The sequence below is a fragment of the Bufo gargarizans genome, chromosome 5 (assembly GCF_014858855.1).
Source record: "Bufo gargarizans isolate SCDJY-AF-19 chromosome 5, ASM1485885v1, whole genome shotgun sequence".
NCBI lineage: Eukaryota > Metazoa > Chordata > Amphibia > Anura > Bufonidae > Bufo > Bufo gargarizans.
The window spans coordinates 306,755,691-306,775,055 of record NC_058084.1 but is presented as its reverse complement, the minus strand read 5'-3'; the positions used below and the strand labels follow the sequence as shown (position 1 = coordinate 306,775,055).

The window sequence follows — 19,365 nt, the reverse complement described above, 5'->3', positions numbered from 1 at the left end:
GATAACCACAATATAAGGGTGCATTCACACATACATTTTGTGGCCCACAAATGCAGATACGCAAAACATATGGATGAAGTCCGTGTTGCGTCCGTTTTTTTGCTGACCCATTGTACAACAATGCCTATTCTTGTATGCAAAATGGACAAGAATAGGACATGTTCTATCTTTTTTGCGGAAATTTTTTAACATCCATTGAAATAAATGGGTCCGCATCTAATCCGCAAAGAATGTGGATGACATGTGGAGCAAAAATATGTTCGTGTGAATGAGGCCTGTTATGTTTCAATACCTTTATTAATACATTTAGTGTTTTACACCAAAGCTGTGGGAAAAGACATGGACCACACACCCACATGTTATACGTTGATCTATATGTGGTTTAGATGAGGTTCACAGTTTTGATGAGACTGCATATGCTGCTTGCCAAGTTACTACAAGCTCTTTTAGGGTGTTCCTGCTCTATTGGTTGCGACTCTGCATGGTAACCACCATCACAACAGCACAGCATCCACAGAGGGATGCACCCAGTAGCCCCACAGCACGCCTGCTGCCAGAATAAAGGCTATCTACACCTTTGGAGGCAATTTTTTAGGATTGCATTTTACCCATTTTGAACTAAAAATATTATTTTCAATTGGTCTAGGGGTTGGCCACTCTTTAACCACTTCAGCCCCGCTAGGTGAAACCCCCTTCATGACCAGAGCACTTTTTACACTTCGGCACTACTCTACTTTCACCGTTTATCGCTCGGTCATGCAACTTACCACCCAAATGAATTTTACCTCCTTTTCTTCTCACTAATAGAGCTTTCATTTGGTGGTATTTCATTGCTGCTGGCATTTTTACTTTTTTTGTTATTAATCAAAATGTAACGATTTTTTTGCAGAAAAAAATAACATTTTTCACTTTCAGCTGTAAAATTTTGCAAAAAAAAACGACATCCATATATAAATTTTTCGCCAAATTTATTGTTCTACATGTCTTTGATAAAAAAAAAATGTTTGGGCAAAAAAAAAAAATGGTTTGGGTAAAAGTTATAGCATTTACAAACTATGGTACAAAAATGTGAATTTCCGCTTTTTGAAACAGCTCTGACTTTCTGAGCACCTGTCATGATTCCTGAGGTTCTACAATGCCCAAACAGTAGAAAACCCCCACAAATGACCCCATTTCGGAAAGTAGACACCCTAAGGTATTCGCTGATGGGCATAGTGAGTTCATAGAACTTTTTATTTTTTGTCACAAGTTAGCGGAAAACGATGATGATTTTATTTTTTTTATTTTTTCTTACAAAGTCTCATATTCCACTAACTTGCGACAAAAAATAAAAAATTCTAGGAACTCGCCATGCCCCTCACGGAATACCTTGGGGTGTCTTCTTTCCAAAATGGGGTCACTTGTGGGGTAGTTATACTGCCCTGGCAATTTAGGGGCCCAAATGTGCCACCTTGGCAGCAAAAAAGTGTGACACATCTGGTATCGCCGTACTCAGGAGAAGTTGGGGAATGTGTTTTGGGGTGTCATTTTACATATACCCATGCTGGGTGAGAGAAATATCTTGGCAAAAGACAACTTTTCCCATTTTTTTATACAAAGTTGGCATTTGACCAAGATATTTTTCTAACCCAGCATGGGTATATGTAAAATGACACCCCAAAACACATTCCCTAACTTCTCCTGAGTACGGCGATACCAGATGTGTGACACTTTTTTGCAGCCTAGATGCGCAAAGGGGCCCAAATTCCTTTTAGGAGGGCATTTTTAGACATTTGGATCCCAGACTTCTCACGCTTTAGGGCCCCTAAAAAGCCAGGGCAGTATAAATACCCCACATGTGACCCCACTTTGGAAAGAAGACACCCCAAGGTATCCAATGAGGGGCCTGGCAAGTTCATAGAATTTTTTTTTTTTTTTTGCATAAGTTAGCGGAAATTGATTATTTTTTTTTTTTCTCACAAAGTCTCACTTTACGCTAACTTAGGACAAAAATTTAAATCTTTCATGGACTCAATATGCCCCTCAGCAAATACCTTGGGGTGTCTTCTTTCCAAAATGGGGTCAGTTGTGGGGTGTTTGTACTGCCCTGGCATTTGAGGGTCTCTGCAATCATTACATGTATGGCCAGCATTAGGAGTTTCTGCTATCCTCCTTATATTGAGCATACAGGTAATGAGATTTTTTTTTCCGTTCAGCCTCTGGGCTGAAAGAAAAAAATGAACGGCACAGATTTCTTCATTCGCATCGATCAATGTGGATGAAAAAATCTCTGCCCAAAAAAAAAAATGGAGGGGAAAGGCGTCTGCCAGGACATAGGAGCTCCGCCCTACATCCATACCCACTTAGCTCGTATGCCCTGGCAAACCAGATTTCTCCATTCACATCGATGTGGATGAATAAATCATTGCCAGGATTTATATATATATATATATATATATATATATATATATATATATATATATATATATATATATATATATATATACACAAAGTGCTTGCCAAAGCATAGGAACGCCGCCTCCTCCTCAGCTCGTATGCCTCGGCAAACGTATCTGTCACTGCAGAGGAGAAAATCCCGTCTTGCAGCGCCGCATACACCGACTTGCGTGTAATCTGACAGCAGCGCAATGCTTCTGTCAGAATGCACATCGGTGCTGCAGCTAGTCAATCGGTTGGTCCACCTGGAAGGTAAAAAAAGAAAAAAAAAAAAAAGAAAAAGAAAAAACCAGGCCGCAACGCAATAATTTTATTAACTTTGCAACAGAACATATAAACTTTAACTTTTTTAACTGAACATTAACGTGTTTGCTTACTGGTGTTTTTTTTTTTTTTTTTTTTTACCTTTATAGAACAAACCTCTCCTTCCCCATGGGTCAATGTGCAAAGCGCAGATCGCCCAAAGATGTGGCGAAGTGCGTTATGCACTTTGTCCCATGTGAAAGGAGACGTTTGCAGCAGCAGTGAGTGAATGGGCCCTAATAGCCCTGTGTGCCTGTCCTGGTGAGATGATCCCTATGCTAATAGTGTACCTGTGAGTGGTACTTCCGGAAACACACTCCAAAGCATAGGGCAGGGTGGTCCGGACAGTCAGGACAGAAATAGCGGGTGTCACGCCTTATTCCACTCCTGCTACAGACACAACATCTTTTTCGGGGTGACTGTTGGGTTGAGGTACCAGGAACGACATTGGGGAAATGTCGCTCGTGTAGACGGCTAACTACACTGGTGGTTGGGGCCACGGAACCTCCTGGATACAGGAGGTTCGCGATGATCTCTTCCTGAAATTTGAGGAAGGATCCAGTTCTCCCAGCCTTACTGTAGAGAACAAAACTATTGTACAGAGCCAATTGAATTAAATATACAGACACCTTCTTATACCAGCGTCTGGTGCGTCGGGAAACTAAATACGGAGACAACATCTGGTCATTGAAGTCCACCCCTCCCATGTGGAGGTTATAGTCGTGGACTGAGAGGGGCTTTTCAATGACACGGGTTGCTCGCTCAATTTGTATTGTCGTGTCTGCGTGAATGGAGGAGAGCATGTAAACGTCACGCTTGTCTCTCCATTTCACCGCGAGCAGTTCTTCGTTACACAGTGCGGCCCTCTGCCCCCTTGCAAGACGGGTGGTAACGAGCCGTTGAGGGAAGCCCCGCGACTAGTTCGCGCGGTACCACAGGCGCCAATCCGTTCTAGAAACAAATGCCTAAAGAGGGCCACACTTGTGTAAAAATTGTCCACATAAAGATGGTACCCCTTGCCGAATAAGGGTGACACCAAGTCCCAAACTGTCTTCCCACTGCTCCCCAGGTAGTCAGGGCAACCGACCGGCTCCAGGGTCTGATCTTTTCCCTCATAGACCCGAAATTTGTGGGTATAGCCTGTGGCCCTTTCACAGAGCTTATACAATTTGACCCCATACCGGGCGCGCTTGCTTGGGATGTATTGTTTGAAGCCAAGGCGCCCGGTAAAATGTATCAGGGACTCGTCTATGCAGATGTTTTGCTCTGGGGTATAAATATCTGCAAATTTCTGGTTGAAATGGTCTATGAGGGGCCGAATTTTGTGGAGCCGGTCAAAAGCAGGGTGGCCCCTGGGACGGGTGTTGTCACTAAAGTGCAGGAACCGCAGGATGGCCTCAAAACGTGCCCTGGACATGGCAGCAGAGAACATGGGCATGTGATGAATCGGGTTCGTGGACCAATATGACCGCAATTCATGCTTTTTTGTCAGGCCCATGTTGAGGAGGAGGCCCAGAAAAGTTTTAAGTTCGGAAACTTGGACTGGTTTCCACCGGAAAGGCTGGGCATAAAAGCTTCCCGGGTTAGCGGTGATAAATTGTGTGGCATACCTGTTTGTTTCGGCCACAACTATGTCTAAAAGCTCCGCAGTCAAGAACAGCTCAAAAAATCCCAGGGCCGAACCGATCTGAGCCGTCTCAACCCGAACTCCAGACTGGGCAGTGAAAGGGAAAACTACAGGTGCGGCTGAAGTTGGGGACTGCCAATCAGGGTTTGCCAGCACCTCTGGGATTCTAGGGGCTCTACGGGCACGTCTTTGCGGTGGCTGCGACGGGGTCACTACTGCACGTGCCACCGTACCAGCTTCAACTGCCCTTCTGGTGCTCGCTACTTCACCAGGTTGTACGGCAGTGCTGGTACTAGGTCCAGGGAGGGCTGGGCTGCTGGTGTATGCCTCACCACGTAATCCGACAGCACCAGCCCCACTCTGCTGCTCTTGAAGCGGATCCTGCGCAACCTGCGGTCTAGCGACACGGGGCCGGGTACGCCTGGTGGTATCAGGGACCTCAGCCTCCTCGTCCGAACTTTGGGTCAGAGAGCCACTGCTTTCTACAGGTTCATATTCTGACCCGCTGGATTCATCAGATGAGGGTTCCCACTCCTCATCCGACTGGGTCAGAAGCCTGTAGGCCTCTTCAGAGGAATACCCCCTGTTAGACATGTGGGCAACTAAATTTAGGGGTATTCCCTGAGACTACCCAAGAAAAAAAAAGCAAGCCTGTCTTACAAAGGGGAGGCTAGCGAAGTACCGGAGGCCGCTGCGGTTGATAAAAAATATCAAAACGGATTTTTTTATCGCCGCAGTGCGTGTAAAGTGAATGTGCAGTGATCAAAAAAAAAATTTTTTTTTGTCACTGCGGTGGGGCGGGTGTGGGCGAACGCACGTGTGGGCGACCGATCAGGCCTGATCGGGCAAACACTGCGTTTTGGGTGGAGGGCGAACTAAAGTGACACAAATACAATTATAGATCTGACCGTGATCAGTTTTGATCACTTCCAGATACTATAAAAGTACAAATGCTGATTAGCGATACGCTAATCAGCGAATAACGGACTGCGGTGCGGTGGGCTGGGCGCTAACTGATCGCTAACTACCTAACCAAGGGACCTAAACTATACCTAAAACCTAACGGTCAATAACAGTGAAAAAAAAAAGTGACAGTTTGCACTGATCACTTTTTTCTTTTCACTTGTGATTGACAGGGGTGATCAAAGGGTTAATTGGGGTTCAGGGGGGTGATCAGGGGCTATAGTGTAGTGTTTGGTGTACTCACTGTGAAGCCTGCTCCTCTGCTGGATCCAACCGACGAAAAGAACCAGCAGAGGAGCAGGCAGCCATATAACAGATCATATTTACTAATATGATCTGCTATCTGGCACTTTGATTGGATTTTTTAAAAATCAGCAACCTGCCAGCCACGATCATTGGCTGGCAGGTTGCTGACGAAATACTGCTGTGCGAAATGCCGGCGCGAACTGCGCATGCGCGCGCGCGCATATTCTCGTCATCTCGCGTCTCGCGAGATGACGCGTATATGTGTGACTGTGCGCAGCGCTGCCACCTCCGGAACGCACATGTGCGTTAGGCGGTCCGGAGGTGGTTAAATATGTTCCACTACTGTGAGGCAGGCAGGGAAAAAAATGAAGTTCCTAATATACTTCATTAAACACATCTGCCTGCTTCTCTTTCAGTTATAAGCCACTCCCCCTCAGCCCAGCTCTACCGTGCAGCTAAGTTCGTCCATGGCTGCAGGCGACATGGAGGAGATTGAGAGGAAGCTCGTCCATGCGCATGTGCAGTCTGCTCCTGTCAGTGGTCGGCTCCCTGCTGCCCGCTCCAACTGTGACCGGAATCAGCTGCTTGTTCCCTCTCTACAACCTGCTGATTCCTGTCAGAAGCTGGCTGTGATAAAAACCTTCAGAGTCCCTACTGCAGAAGCTACTTAGTCAATCCCCATCCCCCTGCACTACCACCACACAGCTGACCCGCTTAGCCACACCCACCGGTTCTGTTAGGCCACACCCCCTGTAACCAACAGGGAAAGCAGGACATCTAGCCATGAACTATGATTGTGTGTGTGTATATGTGTGTGTGTGTGTGTGTGTGTGTGTGTGTATATATATATATATATATATATCTATCTATCTTTACCTTCGAGTGCTGCCTGCTTTTTGGAATATTTATTTATAGCTTGACAAAGGCTCCATTGAGAGGGCTGAAATGCTGCATTGCGTTGAATAAAACATCACTGAATTTTCACAAGACCGGAGTGCTGCCCATTTTTCGTTATTCCTACTAGTACTGTTCCCTGTCCAGGAGCATTTGTGGATTTGCGCCCGGCATCCGACAGAGTGCTGCTGATTATTTTTGTTTTTTATTTTTTTTATATATATATATATATATATATATATATATATATATACACACAGTACAGACCAAAAGTTTGGACACACCTTCTCATTCAAAGAGTTTTCTTTATTTTCATGACTATGAAAATTGTAGATTCACACTGAAGGCATCAAAACTATGAATTAACACATGTGGAATTATATACATAACAAAAAAGTGTGAAACAGCTGAAAATATGTCATATTCTAGGTTCTTCAAAGTAGCCACCTTTTGCTTTGATTACTGCTTTGCACACTCTTGGCATTCTCTTGATGAGCTTCAAGATGTAGTCACCTGAAATGGTCTTCCAACAGTCTTGAAGGAGTTCCCAGAGATGCTTAGCACTTGTTGGCCCTTTTGCCTTCACTCTGCGGTCCAGCTCATCCCAAACCATCTCGATTGGGTTCAGGTCCGGTGACTGTGGAGGCCAGGTCATCTGGCGCAGCACCCCATCACTCTCCTTCATTATCAAATAGCCCTTACACAGCCTGGAGGTGTGTTTGGGGTCATTGTCCTGTTGAAAAATAAATGATGGTCCAACTAAACGCAAACCAGATGGAATAGCATGCCGCTGCAAGATGCTGTGGTAGCCATGCTGGTTCAGTATGCCTTCAATTTTGAATAAATCCCCAACAGTGTCACCAGCAAAGCACCCCCACACCATCACACCTCCTCCTCCATGCTTCACGGTGGAAACCAGGCGTGTAGAGTCCATCCGTTCACCTTTTCTGCGTTGCACAAAGACACGGTGGTTGGAACCAAAGATCTCAAATTTAGACTCATCAGACCAAAGCACAGATTTCCACTGGTCTAATGTCCATTCCTTGTGTTCTTTAGCCCAAACAAGTCTCGTCTGCTTGTTGCCTGTCCTTAGCAGTGGTTTCCTAGCAGATATTCTACCATGAAGGCCTGATTCACACAGTCTCAGAGATGTGTCTGCTGCTAGAACTCTGTGTGGCATTGACCTGGTCTCTAATCTGAGCTGCTGTTAACCTGCGATTTCTGAGGCTGGTGACTCGGATGAACTTATCCTCCGCAGCAGAGGTGACTCTTGGTCTTCCTTTCCTGGGGCCGTCCGCATGTGAGCCAGTTTCTTTGTAACGCTTGATGGTTTTTGTGACTGCACTTGGGGACACTTTCAAAGTTTTTTCCCAATTTTTCGGACTGACTGACCTTCAGTTCTTAAAGTAATGATGGCCACTCGTTTTTCTTTACTTAGCTGCTTTTTTCTTGCCATAATACAAATTCTAACAGTCTATTCAGTAGGACTATCAGCTGTGTATCCACCTGACTTCTCCACAATGCAACTGATGGTCCCAACCCCATTTAAGGCAGGAAATCCCACTTATTAAACCTGACAGGTCACACCTGTGAAATGAAAACCACCTGTGAAGTGACTACCTCTTGAAGCTCATCAAGAGAATGCCAAGAGTGTGCAAAGCAGTAATCAAAGCAAAAGGTGGCTACTTTGAAGAACCTAGAATATGACATATTTTCAGTTGTTTCACACTTTTTTGTTATGTATATAATTCCACATGTGTTAATTCATAGTTTTGATGCCTTCACTGTGAATCTACAATTTTCATAGTCATGAAAATAAAGAAAACTCTTTGAATGAGAAGGTGTGTCCAAACTTTTGGTCTGTACTGTATATATACTGTAGGCAGACAACAGGAATTGTATTGGAGGGAGTGTATATCTCTTTCCCCCCCCCCCCGTCCCAGAAAGTTAAGCTGGGTGAGATATTAAAAGCCGGATAATGTTGTTTTGTTCAGCAGCATAGTTGCTGAACTGTTGGTAAATGGTAAAATCGGGGCCGGCTTGGTTGGAGTGAGGAATAGGTGGTGGTGGGATTGGGGAAGACTCAGCTGGCTCAGCTGGGGAAAGAGTCCCTCATTACAGGTACATAAAAGTCTGAGGGAACCAGCAGTGCCTGGCTGCAAACAATCCAGCTGAGAGACACCAGCAGTCTACAGTCGTGGCCAAAAGTTTTGAGAATTACATAAATATTGGAAATTGGAAAGTTGCTGCTTAAGTTTTTATAATAGCAATTTGCATATACTCCAGAATGTTATGAAGAGTGATCAGATGAATTGCATAGTCCTTCTTTGCCATGAAACTTAACTTACTCCCCAAAAAAACTTTCCACTGCATTTCATTGCTGTCATTAAAGGACCTGCAGAGATCATTTCAGTAATAGTCTTGTTAACTCAGGTGAAAATGTTGACGAGCACAAGGCTAGAGATCATTATGGCAGGCTGATTGGGTTAAAATGGCAAACTTGACCTGTTAAAAGGGGGGTGATGCTTGAAATCATTGTTCTTCCATTGTTAAGCATGGTGACCTGCAAAGAAATGCGTGCAGCCATCATTGCGTTGCATAAAAATGACTTCACAGGCAAGGATATTTTGGCTACTAAGATTGCACCTCAATCAACAATTTATAGGATCATCAAGAACTTCAAGGAAAGAGGTTCAATTCTTGTTAAGAAGGCTTTAGAGCGTCCAAAGAAAGTCCAGCAAGCTCCAGGATCGTCTCCTAAAGAGGATTCAACTGCGGGATCGGCGTGCCACCAGTGCAGAGCTTGCTCAGGAATGGCAGCAGGCAGGTGTGAGCGCATCTGCACGCACAGTGAGGCGAAGACTTTTGGAAGATGGCCTGGTGTCAAGAAGGGCAGCAAAGAAGCCACTTCTCTCCAAAAAAAACATCAGGGACAGATTGATCTTCTGCAGAAAATATGGTGAATGGACTGCTGAGTACTAGGGCAAAGTCATATTCTCCGATGAAGCCTCTTTCCGATTGTTTGGGGCATCAGGAAAAAGGCTTGTCCGGAGAAGAAAAGCTGAGCGCTACCATCAGTCCTGTGTCATGCCAACAGTAAAGCATCCTGAGACCATTCATGTGTGGGGTTGCTTCTCATCCAAGGGAGTGGGCTCACTCACAATTTTGCCCAAAAACACAGCCATAAATAAAGAATGGTACCAAAACACCCTCCAACAGCAACTTCTTCCAACAATCCAACAACAGTTTGGTGAAGAACAATGCATTTTCCAGCACGATGGAGCACCGTGCCATAAGGCAAAAGTGATAACTAAGTGGCTCGGGGACCAAAACGTTAACATTTTGGGTCCATGGCATGGAAACTCCCCAGATCTTAATCCCATTGAGAACTTGTGGTCAATCCTCAAGAGGCGGGTGGACAAACAAAAACCCACTAATTCTGACAAACTCCAAGAAGTGATTATGAAAGAATGGGTTGCTATCAGTCAGGAATTGGCCCAGAAGTTGATTGAGAGCATGCCCAGTCGAATTGCAGAGGTCCTGAAAAAGAAGGGCCAACACTGCAAATACTGACTCTTTGCATAAATGGCATGTAATTGTCGATAAAAGCCTTTGAAACGTATGAAGTGCGTGTAATTATATTTCACTACATCACAGAAACAACTGAAACAAAGATCTAAAAGCAGTTTAGCAGCAAACTTTGTGAAAACTAATATTTGTGTCATTCTCAAAACTTTTGGCCACGACTGTACAGGCTGGTAACAGAGCCGAGTGTTACCATACCCTGGGAGTGTGGCGGGGCCTCAGTCATTACACCAGCTGAGCCAGGTGAATGCATTTTGCTGTTACTTCTGCTTAGCCGAACCAGGCAAATGTGTTTTTGGTTTGTTTATTTCTGTTATCTTGCTGAACCCTGTGGAGTTGAAATAAATCTCTACATTACTGCATTGGGACTGTTGCGTCTGGGTCACCTACCCCGCTTCAGAACATTACAATACATTGCAATGCATGAGCACCGACAGTGTGTCCACTGTCTGCAGACGTGAACACGTCCATTTAAATGGGGTCTGCAATCTGCATCCGACACTACTTGTTTGCTGTGTGGTAGCATGGACAGAAAACCTATGGATGCACTCCATAGGTTTCCGATCTGCGCTTCCATTTCGCACCACACCGTATCTTTCGGATTTCAGACCTATCACTTGATACAGTGTGCACACGGCAGGTGCCTGTATATTGCGGACCCCCTGTTCGCTGGCCACAACACAGTCACAGGCAGGCTATGGTCATGTGCATGAGGCCTAAATCCATACCTCCTTCCAGTATCCGGCAGGATAGTCCCGGATTTCAGTGGCGGTCCTGATACGGGGGAGGTATGTCCAAAATGGATCAGTTTTGCCCTAATGCATTCTGAATGGAAAAGGATCCGCTCAGAATGCATCAGTTTGCATCAGTTCAGTCTCCATTTCGCTTTGGAGGTGGACACCAAAATGCTGCCTGCAGCGTTTTGCTGTCCGCCTGATGAAACTGAGCCAAACGGATCCGTCCTGACACACAATGTAAGTCAATGGGGACGGATCCGTTTTCTCTTGCACAATAGAAAACGGATCCGTCCCCCATTCACTTTCAATGGTGTTCAAGATGGATCTGTCATGGTTATAGAAGACATAATACAAACGGATCCGTTTATGACGAATGCATGCGGTTATACTATGTTAACGGAACCGTTTTTGCAGATCCATGACGGATCCGCAAAAAACACGAGTGTGAAAGTAGCCTTGGGCACGTAGTGTCCCTCTTCCTTCTATTCTAAAGTTGGGAGGTTTGCTAAAGCACTGATGAAATGACACCTAAGGTGCTGTTGTCACTATGGCATCACAAGTAGGCAGAGATGTCATGTGACCGCTCCTCTGAAGATGCTGGCTGTGATGCATGCTGGGATTTTTACTTTCACTTTGCAGCTGCTCCGCCCACACAGCCAAATGCAGTAGAAAAATGATATATATCCAGTATATCTGTCATGATACAAATTTCTCTTGGCTTTAGTTATTGTCTGGGGCACTTTATTTGTTTTTATACTTATGGTGGCCAACCCCTTTAACTGTTTGTTTTTCTAGCTGTGTGAATTGTACTTTTTACTTTCACTTTGTGCCGGCCATCTAATAAACCTTTATCCCTAAGGCTGGGTTCAGACCTGAGCATTCTGAAACGAGCGCTCTGTATGCGCGATTGTACGGGCGTTTACAATCGCGCATACAGAGACAGGCGTGCACACATTGTCGTGCGTTTCCGAATATCTGTGTGCGGGAACGCGCGACAAACGCCCCAAAAAAAGCTCAAGCACTTGTTTGAGCGTCGGGCGTTTTACAGCGCGATCGTACGCGCTGTAAAACGCCCAGGTGAGAACCATTCCCATAGGGAATCATTGGTTCTTGCCAGTTGTGCGTTTTACAGCGCGTAGGAACGCGCTGTAAAACGCTCAGGTCTGAACCCAGCCTAAGGGTACTTTCACTCTAGCGTTTTTCTTTTCCGGCATAGAGTTCCGTCCTAGGGGCTCAATACCGGAAAATAACTGATCAGTTTTATCCCCATGCATTCTGAATGGAGAGTAATCCGTTCAGGATGCATCAGGATGTCTTCAGTTCAGTCACTGAACGGCGTTTTGGACGGAGGAAATACCTCAGCATGCTACCGTATTATCTCCGTCCAAAATTCCAGGTCAGTTGCCGGAATTCCGGATCCGGCATTAATTTACATTGAAATCTATTACTGCCACATCCGGCATTAAAAATACCGCAATGCCGGATCCAGTAAAAATGTAACAAAAATATATAACGGATCTGTTTCTCCGAATGACATCCCGAGACGGATCCGTTCTTGCAATGCATTTGTGAGACGGATCCGCATCTGGATACATCTACAAATGCTTCCCGTTTGCATGCAGATTGCCTGATCAGGCAGGCAGTTCCGGCGACGGAACTGCCTGCCGGATCACTCTGCCGCAAGTGTGAAAGTAGCCTTAATTACTAAAAGGTCATAAACGCTTATTTAAGCCACATTCTTATCAATAATATGAGACTTGAGATATAATGAGTATTTAGGAGGTCAGAGATAAGGGGCCGTCAGCTGAGCTGCCTGACAGGTTGAGAACACATCTTGCTACTAGAGGATCTAAAGGTCGTACACAGGAAATGGCTCAAAATTAGGACCAATTACAAAAAATGTTTTTGGCTCAAAATGAGTACAATGCAATAACCCATAAAAAGCCCCCAAAGGTGTACATAGCTTTTAAGCCTCTATGACCCCAGATCACCCCACCCCACAGACATACAGCCACCATGCAGTACTATTGAATGGATCCCTGAAGCTCACCTTCTCACCTCCAGACTGTAGACTGGTAGGTAATCCATACAGTCTCCTGGTTCATTGTTTGCACTTTGTAATTTCTTCTCTTATGTCACTCCTAGCATATGAATATTCGTAGCCATGCTAATTTCATATATACAAACAACATTTCCTCTTTTAGTCCTTTTTCAGGTCTGCACAAAGCAACCAAACACTGTCACATAAGCTCAAAGATGATAAAGTAGTTTTTTTCCTTCATCTCCTTGGACTGGATACTAACGGACATGCTCACAGACCGGGCTCACGGTATGTACCTAGTATATGCACTTGTGTCCTGGCATCCAATTTAGAAACAATATCACAACAATGCACCGCACAATTTGTCATGTTCTTCAAACCATTCCTTAGCAATTTTTTGCAGTGTGGCAGAGCACATTATCATTGAGGCCACAGCCATGAAAGTGTGTCGTTGGTCTGTAGCAGTGTTTAGATGGGTGGTATCTGTCAACGTTACATTCACATAAATTGTAGGACTCAAGGTTTCTCAGCATCACAATGTCTGCTTAACTTCTTCTTGTGGTGCATCCTGGTGCCGTCATCAGGTAAAATCGAACAAGGACTACAAGTAGCAGCACACTACCATGCACCAAGAAACGTGCAGGCATCCATAACGGAATTCTTAGATAACCCGAACCTTGTACACTGAACTTGAAAACAGAAGTCCGCTCAACACTACTCACCTTTTAAAAATCCCGCCGATCCAACACTTTGGCCCTGGTCCCAGTCGTTCTGGACAGAGGAATTTGCTGTCTTTTAGTAGTGTTAGTCCATGGATGTCAAACTTATGGCCCTCCAGATGTTGCAAAACTACAACTCCCATCATTCCCTGATAGCTGTAGTATGCCCATGCATGATGGGAGTTGTAGTTTTGCAACAGCCACGAGTTTGACATCCCTGTTATGTTAGTCAGATGAGAATGAACGCTACGGCCTCATGCACACGGCCGTTGTTTTGGGTCCGCATCCGAGCCGCTGTTTTGGCGGCTCGGATGCAGACCCATTCACTTCGATGTGGCCAAAAAAGATGCGGACAGCACTCCGTGTGCTGTCCGCATCCGTTGCTCCGTTCCGTGTCCCCGCAAAATAAAAAGAACATGTCCTAATCTTGTCCGTTTTGCAGACAAGAATAGGCATTTCTACAATGGGCCTTCCGTTCCGCAAATTGCTGAAAGCACAGACGGCTTCCGTTTTTTGTGGATCTGCGGTTTGCGGACCGCAAGAAAATGGCACGATCGTGTGCATGAGGCCTAAGGCTAACTTGACATGAGCGAGTTTTCTGTCCGGATGCGATCCGTTTTGCGAACAGACAGCATCCAGACTAAATCCTGACCCATTCATATCATACGTACACAAGCATTTTTTTTTTTAATCACTGGCCATCTATCCATTCCGAAAAAATTGCAGCATGTTGTATATCGTTCTTTTTCACGCTGCTCTAGTCCCGTAGAAATGAATTGGGCTGCGTGATGCGGATGCAATGCGTTTTTCGCTTATAGTTGCTAGGAGATGTTGAGGGTTATTCTTTAATGTTTCTTCACACATATCTAAAACCAATTCCATCTGCAAGGGTCAAAAATGCAGGAACCTAACAGATTTGGAGAAAACACAGAAAAAGGCCTCATGCACACGACAGTTTTTTTTCACGGCCCGCAAAAACGGGGTCCGTGGGTCCGTGATCCGTGACCGTTTTTCCGTCCGTGGGTCTTCCTTGATTTTTGGAGGATCCACGGACATGAAAAAAAAGTCATTTTGGTGTCCGCCTGGCCGTGCGGAGCCAAACGGATCCGTCCTGAATTACAATGCAAGTCAATGGGGACGGATCCGTTTGATGTTGACACAATATGGTGCCATTTCAAACGGATCCGTCCCCATTGACTTTCAATGTAAAGTCTGGAGTTCTGTTATACCATCGGATTGGAGTTTTCTCCAATCCGATGGTATATTTTAACTTGTAGCGTCCCCATCACCATGGGAACGCCTCTATGTTAGAATATACTGTCGGATATGAGCTACATCGTGAAACTCATTTCCGACAGTATATTCTAACACAGAGGCGTTCCCATGGTGATGGAGACGCTTCAGGTTAGAATATACAAAAAAACTGTGTACATGACTGCCCCCTGCTGCCTGGCAGGTGCTGCCAGGCAGCAGGGGGCAGACCCCCCCCCCCCCCCTGTTTTTAACTCATTGGTGGCCAGTGGGCCCCCCCTCCCCTGTTGTTAACTCGTTGGTGGCCAGTGTGCGCACCCCCCTCCCTCCCTCCCTCTATTGTTTTAATACATTGGGGCCAGTGTGCGCGCGCCCCCCAACCCCCCCTCTATTATTTTAATACATTGGGGCCAGTGTGCGCGCGCCCCCCCAACCCCCCCCCCCCCTCCCTCCCTCTATTGTTTTAATACATTGGGGCCAGTGTGCGCGCGCCCCCCCAACCCCCCCCTCCCTCCCTCTCTCTATTGTTTTAATACATTGGGGCCAGTGTGCGCACCCCCCCAACCCCCCCTCCCTCCCCCCATTGTAATCATCATCGGTGGCAGCGGAGTAGAAGATTTTCATACTTACCTGGCTGCTGCTGCGATGTCTGCGTCCGGCCGGGAGCTCCTCCTACTGGTAAGTGACAGCAATGCGCCGCACAGACCTGTCACTTACCAGTAGGAGGAGCTCCCGGCCGGACGCAGACATCGCAGCAGCAAGAAGCAGGTAAGTATGAAAATCTTCTACTCCGCTGCCACCGATGATGATTACAATAGAGGGAGGGAGGGGGTTGGGGGGGTGCGCACACTGGCCCCAATGTATTAAAACAATAGAGGGAGGGAGGGAGGGGGGGTTGGGGGGGCGCGCGCACACTGGCCCCAATGTATTAAAACAATAGAGGGAGGGAGGGGGGGGGGTTGGGGGGGGGCGCGCACACTGGCCCCAATGTATTAAAAGAATAGAGGGAGGGAGGGAGGGGGGTGCGCACACTGGCCACCAACGAGTTAACAACAGGGGAGGGGGGGGGGGGGGCCCACAATGATATTCAAACTGGGGAGGGGGGGGGGGGGTCTGCCCCCTGCTGCCTGGCAGCCCTGATCTCTTACAGGGGGATATGATGGGGTTAATTGTACTATCATATCCCCCTGTAAGAGATCGGGTGCTGCCAGGCAGCAGGGGGCAGTCTTGTACAAAGTTTGCAGTGTATTCTAACTAGAAGCGTCCCCATCACCATGGGAACGCTTCTGTGTTAGAATATACTGTCGGAAATGAGTTTTCACGAAGTGAAAACTTAGATCAGAAAAAGCTTTTATGCAGACGGATCTTCGGATCCGTCTGTATGAAACTAAAACCTACGGCCACGGATCACGGACACGGATGCCAATCTTGTGTGCATCCGTGTTCTTTCACGGACCCATTGACTTGAATGGGCCCGTGAACCGTTGGCCGTGAAAAAAATAGGACAGGTCATATTTTTTTCACGGCCAGGAAACACGGCTCACGGATGCGGCTGCCAAACGGTGCATTTTCCGATTTTTCCACGGACCCATTGAAAGTCAATGGGTCCGTGAAAAAAAACGGAAAACGGCACAACGGCCACGGATGCACACAACGGTCGTGTGCATGAGGCCAAACACAGACGGAAAACTGTGAAAAAAATGATGTTGATGTGAAAGAGACCGAAAGGTCGGAATGTGTCTGTCCTTCTCTGATGAAGCAAGGACAGATATAATATTCGATATGTAATACACTCCTTGAATAAAATATGGGAATGTCATCAGTAAGCAATAAAACCATGTCCTCAATGGGGCCTCCTGGAAGAGCTCTTTTATGTCCTAACAGCTCCTTAGCTGCTTTCTTCAGGCAGTTTCAGAAACCCATCTGTACATTGCGTTGTGTTTTCCACCAGATCTATAGCATAAGGTGTGTGTGCCCCTGGAGGGTTAGCTGTATTGTTCATGAAATGAGATGGTCTCAGGCGAATGAATGTGACGGGAAGGTCATTCGCATCTCCAGACACTGTCAGATCTCTCCATGAAACAGAAAATTAATAACTAGCTTTATTTTCAAACGTGTATGGGAAAACGGAACCTATTGCACTGTCCTGTCTTTTTTCATTTCTTGCTTGCTTATCATTTACAATGAGCATGTTTCTGATCCATTCCCAAAAAGCGAGTACAAAGACAATGTGAAGAAAGTTGATGAAGGAGTCAAAGAGATGGTAACCCTGATTGAAGACTTTTATGGAAATGATGATAAAACAGCTTTCATCTTCACCTCTGACCACGGCATGACAGACTGGGGTGAGTAGATCTGTGGATGGCTGTGTATTATTCCGAATAGGACTTTTGACAATGCTTTTGAATTCTTTCCTTTTGTAAAAAAAAAACAAAAAAAAACGGGTGACACGAGAGTTGTCCTTGATATTGATTGTGAAAGCTTATCAGGGTATATCAGGCTTGGAGAGAAACATACACGAATAACACTTACTGGATAAAAGGCCTATAGCCCTCTATTAGATCTTAGGGAGTGAGAAAAATCAACACAACTTGTAGGGAAGTACATTTGATGACTGCAATACTTGGTTCTGCCTTTCATTACCTTCTACTTGGCATCAGTTGAAGCAGTGCATTTTGATATACAGGTGCAATGTGTGCTAAGTGATGCTATATGCCTATATAACTTCTGTCATAGCTGTACCTCTATTTGTGGAGTTCTCACATTATTGCTGTTGACTTAATCTGGATCCAACTTTCTCAACATTAGGGCTTATTCACACAGTCAGTGTTTGGTCAGTGATTTCCATCAGTGATTGTGAGCCAAAACCAGGGGCGGGTCTAACCACAGAACAGGAGCAGATCTTTCCCTTATACTATATCTCTGTGTAGCCTTCACTCCTGGTTTTGGCTCGAAATCACTGACTGAACACTGTCTGTGTGAATAGGACTTACTTTGGAGGTCATGGCCCGAAGAGATGTGAATCTGTTTAGTTTAGTGTCCCAACCATAAGAGATTGCCTTGGAGGGGTAGATGGGCTAACACACTTTGCTCAAAATGTGTGCTTATAACCTCTCTTTTATATCTATGGTGAATATAGCAGTAAATGAGTTAGATTTTTCTTTCAAGACGTCAAGCCGAGTAATGGCAGCTGTATTTATGTACTTCGTGTTGCCTCTATAGTGTGAATATATTCTACAGCGCCGTACATAGATCACCAACAGTTATCCAGCTCTTTAGGTGTTTTTACACTGACCAACAATCGAGTCAATTATCGGGGATGAGTGTTTGTAGAAACGTTACTGATAATCGGCCAGTGTAAGGGTGGTGGCAATCAACCGATGAACGAGCAAAAGGCTTATCGGGTGATGATGTCTTATATATAGGAGTAGGTCTGCATATGTTCTTATATGTTATAATTATAGCAGTGACTTTCATTAAATATAAATGTAAATTTTTATTTAATCTTTATGATACGGTTTGCATTTATTTGGCTTTGTTTACAATGCTGTAAGTATACCAACAATCACTGACAGCATTTGGACTTCTATATTGTTTACCAGGGTCCCATGGTGCTGGTCATCCTTCTGAAACCTTGACACCGTTAGTTGCTTGGGGAGCTGGAGTACATCATCCGAGAGAAAGTCTTCTCCTTGACACTCTTTCTACTAATGAGGAAAGTAAGTGAAGATTTCAGTGTTATAAACTTGTAATATGATGAAACTAAAAACAAAGTACTAAATTATAATGTATTGGTAAATATAAACTGAAGACAACATTTTTGATTAATGAAGATTTGTTGTACTTGAACCTTTCTTTACCGTGAAAGTCTCTTAATCTAGATTTGAATAAACAAGAACTTCAGTCTAAGGCTACTTCCACACTCGCGTTTGGTGCGGATCCGTCATGGATCTGCAGAGACGGATCCGTTCAGATAATACAACCGCTTGCATCCGTTTGTATTGTCTTTAACATATCCCAAAACTGATCCGTGTTCTATTGTGCCAGATTGTGTCATAGAAAACGGATCCGTCCTGGCACACAATGTAAGTCAATGGGGACGGATCCGTTTTCTATGACACAATCTGGCACAATAGAACACGGATCAGTTTTGGCTATGTTAAAGACAATACAAACGGATGCAAGCGGTTGTATTATCTGAACGGATCCGTCTCTGCAGATCCATGACGGATTTGCACCAAACCGTTTGGCTCAGTTTTGTCAGACGGACATCAAAAAGCTGCAGGCAGCGTTTTTGTTGTCCGCCTCCTGAGCGGAATGGAGACCGATCGGAGGCAAACTGATGCATTCTGAGCAGATCCTTTTCCATTCAGAATGCATTAGGGCAAAACTGATCCGTTTTGGACCGCTTATGAGAGCCCTGAACAGATCTCAGAAACGGAAAGCCAAAACACTAGTGTAAAAGTAGCCTAATGTGGGATCTGACAAGACCTGAAACACAAGACTGATTCAAAAAACCTAGTGTGAAATCTGCTTCAAAATTCTGCACAACGTGCTTCTTAG

At 45.2% G+C, this 19,365-nt stretch overlaps 1 protein-coding gene across 3 annotated transcripts in view; it reads left to right on the top strand.

The window, feature by feature from the left end:
- Window positions 1-19,365, top strand: part of PIGN (phosphatidylinositol glycan anchor biosynthesis class N) — a 306,078-nt gene that overhangs the window by 35,881 nt on the left and 250,832 nt on the right. For all 3 annotated transcript variants that reach the window (XM_044295070.1, XM_044295067.1, XM_044295069.1), the window contains exons 6-8: window positions 12,996-13,120; window positions 17,017-17,147; window positions 18,405-18,521. In XM_044295070.1, coding sequence (XP_044151005.1) covers window positions 12,996-13,120; window positions 17,017-17,147; window positions 18,405-18,521 — 373 coding nt within the window. The remainder of the gene's footprint in view (window positions 1-12,995; window positions 13,121-17,016; window positions 17,148-18,404; window positions 18,522-19,365) is intronic.